Source organism: Coregonus lavaretus, assembly GCF_964263955.1.
Source record: "Coregonus lavaretus genome assembly, contig: HAP1_SCAFFOLD_1267, whole genome shotgun sequence".
NCBI classification, from domain to species: Eukaryota; Metazoa; Chordata; class Actinopteri; order Salmoniformes; family Salmonidae; genus Coregonus; species Coregonus lavaretus.
The window spans coordinates 610-7,500 of NW_028159886.1; the positions used below are offsets into that span (position 1 = coordinate 610).

At 46.0% G+C, this 6,891-nt stretch overlaps 1 protein-coding gene across 1 annotated transcript in view; it reads left to right on the forward strand.

Moving 5' to 3' along the window:
• Positions 1-1,844: 1,844 nt before the first annotated feature.
• LOC311122353 (neurobeachin-like) overlaps positions 1,845-6,891 on the forward strand; it is a gene marked incomplete at both ends in the record, with an annotated part of 67,349 nt that continues 62,302 nt past the window's right edge. The window contains 3 exon segments of the mRNA XM_084196725.1: positions 1,845-1,964; positions 6,750-6,823; positions 6,826-6,876. Coding sequence (XP_084052851.1) covers positions 1,845-1,964; positions 6,750-6,823; positions 6,826-6,876 — 245 coding nt within the window.

Consider the following 6,891-nt stretch of genomic DNA (forward strand, 5'->3'; position numbering starts at 1 on the left):
TAGAAAAAAAGGTTCCAAAAGGGTTCTTCGGCTGTCCTCATAGGATAACTATTTTTGGTTCCAGGTAGAACACTTTTTGGTTCCAGGTAGAACTATTTTGGGTTCCAGATAGAACTGTGGAAAACGATTTCCACAGTTCTATCTGGAACCCAAAATAGTTCTACCTGGAACCAAAAGGGTTCTACTTTGAACCAAAAAGGGTTCTTCAAAGTTGTTCGATGGGGACAGCTGAAGAACCCTTTTAGGTTCTAGATAGCACGTTTTTTTCTAAGTGTGTAGTTAATCTACCATTGCCAGCCTGTCCTTTGCAAAAATAAAACCAGTGTCCCTTAATTGGAATTCGGAAACATTGTGGTCTACAGTGCTGTGTGTTTCATCAACTTCTTAGGGCCAAATCCTAACTTGAAATGTGTGGAACCGTCACACAAATATTAGCTATATTGACAAGTTGAGCATGAGTCCATGTTACCCTTATAGAAGTCAAGTCAGGACACAGTCCTCTGTGTCCCTTCTAGAAGTCAAGTCAGGACTCAGTCCTCTGTGTCCCTTAGAAGTCAAGTCAGGACTCAGTCCTCTGTGTCCCTTAGAAGTCAAGTCAGGGACTCAGTCCTCTGTGTCCCTTAGAGTCAAGTCAGGACTCAGTCCTCTGTGTCCCTTAGAAGTCAAGTCAGGACTCATTCCTCTGTGTCCCTTAGAAGTCAAGCCAGGACTCAGTCCTCTGTGTCCCTAGAAGTCAAGTCAGGACTCATTCCTCTGTGTCCCTTAGAAGTCAAGGTCAGGACTCAGTCATCTGTGTCCCTTAGAAGTCAAGTCAGGACTCAGTCCTCTGTGTCCATTAGAAGTCAAGTTCAGGACTCAGTCCTCTGTGTCCCTTAGAAGTCAAGTCAGGACTCAGTCCTCTGTGTCCCTTAGAAGTCAAGTCAGGACTCAGTCCTCTGTGTCCCTTAGAAGTCAAGTCAGGACTCAGTCCTCTGTGTCCCTTAGAAGTCAAGTCAGGACTCAGTCCTCTGTGTCCCTTAGAAGTCAAGTCAGGACTCAGTCCTCTGTGTCCCTTAGAAGTCAAGTCAGGACTCAGTCCTCTGTGTCATTAGAAGTCAAGTCAGGACTCAGGTCCTCTGTGTCCCTTAGAAGTCAAGTCAGTACTCAGTCCTCTGTGTCCCTTAGAAGTCAAGTCAGGACTCAGTCCTCTGTGTCCCTTAGAAGTCAAGTCAGGACTCAGTCCTCTGTGTCCCTTAGAAGTCAAGTCAGGACTCAGTCCTCTGTGTCCTTAGAAGTCAAGTCAGGACTCAGTCCTCTGTGTCCCCTTAGAAGTCAAGTCAGGACTCAGTCCTCTGTGTCCATTAGAAGTCAAGTCAGGACTCAGTCCTCTGTGTCCCTTAGAAGTCAAGTCAGGACTCAGTCCTCTGTGTCCCGTAGAAGTCAAGTCAGGACTCAGTCCTCTGTGTCCCTTAGAAATCAAGTCAGGACTCAGTCCTCTGTGTCCCTTAGAAGTAAAGTCAGGACTCAGTCCTCTGTGTCCCTTAGAAGTCAAGTCAGGACTCAGTCCTCTGTGTCCCTTAGAAGTCAGCGGCCATATAATGTGGAGTTATTGAGTGTAGAGTTGTTGGAGTGTGTAGGGTCCCCTGTAGCTCAGTTGGTAGAGCATGGGGTTGTGGGTTCGATCCCACGGGGGGGGCCAGTATGAAAATGTATGCACTCACTAAAAAAACTGTAAGTCGCTCTGGATAAGAGCGTCTGCTAAATGACTAAAATGTTAGTGTGTGTGTGTGTAGAGTTGTAAAGTGTGTGTAGAGTTGTAAAGCGAGGGTGTGCTGCTTTAATCTGTGTGTGTTTGTGTATTGCAGTGCCTATTGTGAGGTGGAACAGTGTGCACAGCGCAGCGGTTCGACGCCCCCTGAGCTCAAGCCCTTTAGCTCTCTGGCAGGCTTCCAGACAGCCCCCCGCGATGCAGGACAGTGTCTTAGGCAAGGACACCTAAGCCGAACCCCAATCACTTCCTGCCGACCTCTAACTCCCCAGACGCTACCGATATAACCCCTGACCCCCTGACCCCCCGACCCCCTGACAGCCAGGCTATAAAGGACAGGACTATAACATGTTGTAATCCTAGATGGGATTTGAACCTTAACCCTTACTAACCTCTAACCTCTAACCCTTACTACTTGTTGTTAGAATTTTGTCCTCTCCAGCAATGCCATCTAGTGATTGCAGACTGTACACAAACACTGAACCCTGAACCATGTACACGAACCCTGACCCCTGAACACTAAAACTGAACACTGAACCCTAAACCCTGTACACTAACACTGAACCCTGAAGTACAATGCTTAAACTTCACCTCTCTCTCTCTCTCTCTCTCTCTCGCTCTCTTTCTCTCTCTCTCTCTCTCTCTCTCTCTCTCTCTCTCTCTCTCTCTCTCTCTCTCTCTCTATATATATATATATATATATATATATATATATATATATATATATATATATATATATATATAGTACCAGTCAAATGTTTGGACACACCTACTCATTCAAGGGTTTTTCTTTATTTGTACTATTTTCTACATTGTAGAATAATAGTGAAGACATCAAAACTATGAAATAACACACATGGAATCATGTAGTAACCAAAAAGGTGTTAAACAAATCAAAAAATATTTTTGATTTAAAAATCTTCAAAGTAGCCACCCTTTGCCTTGATGACAGCTTTGCACACTCTTGGCATTCTCTCAACCATCTTCACCTGGAATGCTTTTCCAACAGTCTTGAAGTTCCCACATATGCTGAGCACGTGTTGGCTGCTTTTCCTTCACTCTGCAGTCCAACTCATCCCAAACCATCTCAATTAGGTTGAGGTCGGGGGATTGTGGAGGCCAGGTCATCTGATGCAGCACTCCATCACTCTCCTTCTTGGTAAAATAGCCCTTACACAGCCTGGAGGTGTGTTTTGGGTCATTGTCCTGTTGAAAAACAAATGATAGTCCCACTAAGCACAAACCAGATGGGATGGCGTATCGCTGCAGAATGCTGTGGTAGCCATGCTGGTTAAGTGTGCCTTGAATTCTAAATAAATCACTGACAGTGTCACCAGCAAAGCACCATAACACCTCCTCCTCCATGCTTCACGGTGGGAACCACACATGCGGAGATCATCCGTTCACCTACTCTGCGTCTCACAAAGACACGGCGGTTGGAACCAAAAATCTCTAATTTGGATTTGCACCGGTCTAATGTCCATTGCTCGTGTTTCTTGGCCCAAGCAGGTCACTTCTTATTATTGGTGTCCTTTAGTAGTGGTTTATTTGCAGCAATTCGACCATGAAGGCCTGATTCACGCAGTGTCCTCTGAACAGTGGATGTTGAGATGTGTCTGTTACTTGAACTCTGTGAAGCATTTATTTGGGCTGCAACTTTCTGAGGCTGGTAACTCTAATGAACTTATCCTCTGCAGCAGAGGTAACTCTGGGTCTTCCATTCCTGTGGCGGTCCTCATGAGAGCCAGTTTCATCATAGCGCTTGATGTTTTTTGCGATTGCACTTGAAGAAACTTTCAAAGTTCTTGAAATGTTCGGTATTGATTGACCTTCATGTCTTAAAGTAATGATGGACTGTCATTTCTCTTTCCTTATTTGAGCTGTTCTTGACATAATATGGACACCCCTACCTTGTCACAACACAATTGATTGGCTCAAACGCATTAAGAAGGAAAGTAATTCCACAAATTAACACCTGTTAATTGAAATGCTTTCCAGGTGACTACATTTTAAAAACATTTTTAGTCATTTAGCAGACGCTCTTACCCAGAGCGACTTACAGTTAGTGAGTGCATACATTTTCATACTGGCCCCCCGTGGGAATCGAACCCACAACCCTGGCGTTAAAAGCGCCATGCTCTACCAACTGAGCTACACAGGGCTACCTCATGAAGCTGGTTGAGAGAATGCCAAAAGTGTGCAAAGCTGTCATCAAGGCAAAGGGTGGCTACTTTGAAGAATCTTCAATATAAAATATATTTTGATTTGTTTAACACTTTTTTGGTTACTACATGATTCCATATGTGTTATTTCATAGTTTTGATGTCTTCACTATTATTCTACAATGTGGAAAAAAGTAAAATTATAGAAAAACACTGGAATGAGTAGGTGTGTCCAAACCTTTGACTGGTACTGTGTATATATATATATATATATATATATATATATATATATATATATATATATACTACATTACTACATGACCAAAAGTATGTGGACACCTGCTCATCGAACATCTCATTCCAAAATCTTGGGCATTAATATGGAGTTGGTCCCCCTTTGCTGCTATAACAGCCTCCACTCTTCTGGGAAGGCTTTCCACTAGATGTTGGAACATTGCTGCAGGGACTTGCTTCCATTCAGCCACGAGCATTAGTGAGGTTTGGCACTGATGTTGGGCGATTAGGCCTGGCTCGCAGTCGGCGTTCCAATTCATCCCAAAGGTGTTCGATGGGGTTGAGGTCAGGGCTCTGTGCTGGCCATTCAAGTTCTTCCACACCGATCTCGACAAACCATTTTTGTATGGATCTCGCTTTTGTGCACAGGGCATTGTCATGCTGAAACAGGAAAGGGCCTTCCCCAAACTGTTGCTACAAAGTTGTAAGCACAGAATCGTCTAGAATGTCATTGTATGCTGTAGCGTTCAGATTTCCTTCACTGGAACTAAGGGGCCTAGCCCGAATCATGAAAAACAGCCCCAGACAAATATTCCTCCTCAACCAAACTTTACAGTTGTCACTATGCATTGGGGCAGGTAGCGTTTTCCTGGCATCCGCCAAACCCAGATTTGTCCGTCGGACTGCCAGATGGTGAAGCGTGATTCATCACTCCAGAGAACGCGTTTCCACTGCTCCAGAGTCCAATGGTGGCGAGCTTTACACCACTCCAACCAACACTTGGCATTGCACATGGTGATCTCAGGCTTGTATGCAGCTGCTCGGCCAAGGAAACCCATTTCATGAAGCTCCCGACGAACAGTTCTTGTGCTGACGTTGCTTCCAGAGGCAGTTTGGAACTCAGTAGTGAGTGTTGCAACCGAGGACAGATTATTTTTACGCGCTATGAGCTTCAGCATTCGGCGGTCCCGTTCTGTGAGCTTGTGTGGCCGACCACTTCACAGCTGAGCCGTTGTTGCTCCTAGACGTTTCCACTTCACAATAACAGCACTTACAGTTGACCGGGGCAGCTCTAGCAGGGCAGAAAGTTGACAAATTGACTTGTTGGAAAGGTGGCATCCTATGACGGTGTCACGTTGAAAGTCACTGAGCTCTTCAGTAAAGTCAATGTTTGTCTATGGAGATTGCATGGCTGTGTGCTAGATTTTATACACCTGTCAGCAACGGGTGTGGCTGAAATAGCCGATCCACTAATTTGAAGGGGTGTCCACATACTTTTTTATATATATATATATATATATATATATATATATATATATATATATATATATATATATATATATATATATATATACACACATATACATATATATATATATATATATATATATATATATATATATATATATATATATATATATATATATATACTGTGTGTATATATAGGCTTTTATATGCTAGGCTAACTTGCTGCTGCTTAGTGCTCTTGCATAGTAGTGTATTTTCCATAGTAACTCATTACTCACACACAAACCTCTGCTTGCCTAAGTGCTAGTCATTCAATCCTATATCAACCCCCAGTCCACCCTCCTAAAACAAGGTATGGGTTCATTCCAGCTTTTTTGGGTAAAGGGAGCCCCAAACAGCCTAACTTGTACTAACCCTGTCATAACCATGTCATAACCATGTCATAACCATGTCATAACACCTGTCATAACGCCTGTCATAACCCTGTCATAACCCTGTCATAACGCCGTCAACCCTGTCATAATGCCTGTCATAATGCCTGTCATAACACTGTCATAACGTCCATGTTGTCAGTGGATAAGGCTGTCTCTCTTCTACTGGTCAACTGATTGTCTGTCTCTCTTCTACTTATATCCTTCTCCTCCTCTCTCTCCTCCCCTCCCCTCCTCTCTCTCCTCCCCTCCCCCCATCTCTCTCCTCCCCTCCCCCCCTCTCTCTCCTCCCCTCCCCCTCCTCTCTCTCCTCCCCTCCCTCTCCTCTCTCTGCCTCCCCTCTCTCTCCTCCCCTCCCCCTCCTCTCTCCTCCCCTCCTCTCCTCTCCTCTCCTCTCCTCTCCTCTCCTCTCCTCTCCTCTCCTCTCCTCTCCTCTCCTCTCCTCTCCTCTCCTCTCCTCTCCTCTCCTCTCCTCTCCTCTCCTCTCCTCTCCTCTCCTCTCCTCTCCTCTCTCCCCCTCTCTCTCCTCCCCTCCCTCTCCTCTCCTCTCCTCTCTCCCCCTCCCTCTCCTCCCCTCCTTCTCCTCTCTCTGCCTCCCCTCTCTCTCCTTCCTTCCCTCCCTCCCTCCCTCTCCTCTCTCTCTCTCTTTCCCATCTCTCTCCTCCCCTCCCTCTCCTCTCGCTCCTCCTCTCCTACTCCACTCTCTGCCTCCCCTCTCTCTCCTACTCCACTCTCTGTCTCCCCCTCCTCTCCCTCTCCTCTCCTCTCCTCTCCTCTCCTCTCTCTCCTCCTCCTCTCCTCTCCTCTCCTCTCCTCTCTCTCCTCTCCTCTCCTCTCCTCTCCTCTCCTCTTCTCCCCCCCCTCTCCCATCTCCCTCCTCTTCTCCCCCCCCTCTCCCATCTCCCTCCTCTCTTTCCCCCTCTACAGTATCACCACTAAGTTAGAGCGTGCGCTGGAGAAGGTGGCCCCCCTCCTGAGGGAGATCTTTGTGGACTTTGCTCCGTCCTCTCTAGGACCCTGTTGGGTAGCCATGGCCAGGAGCTGCTCATTGAAGGTACAGGTGCTGTAC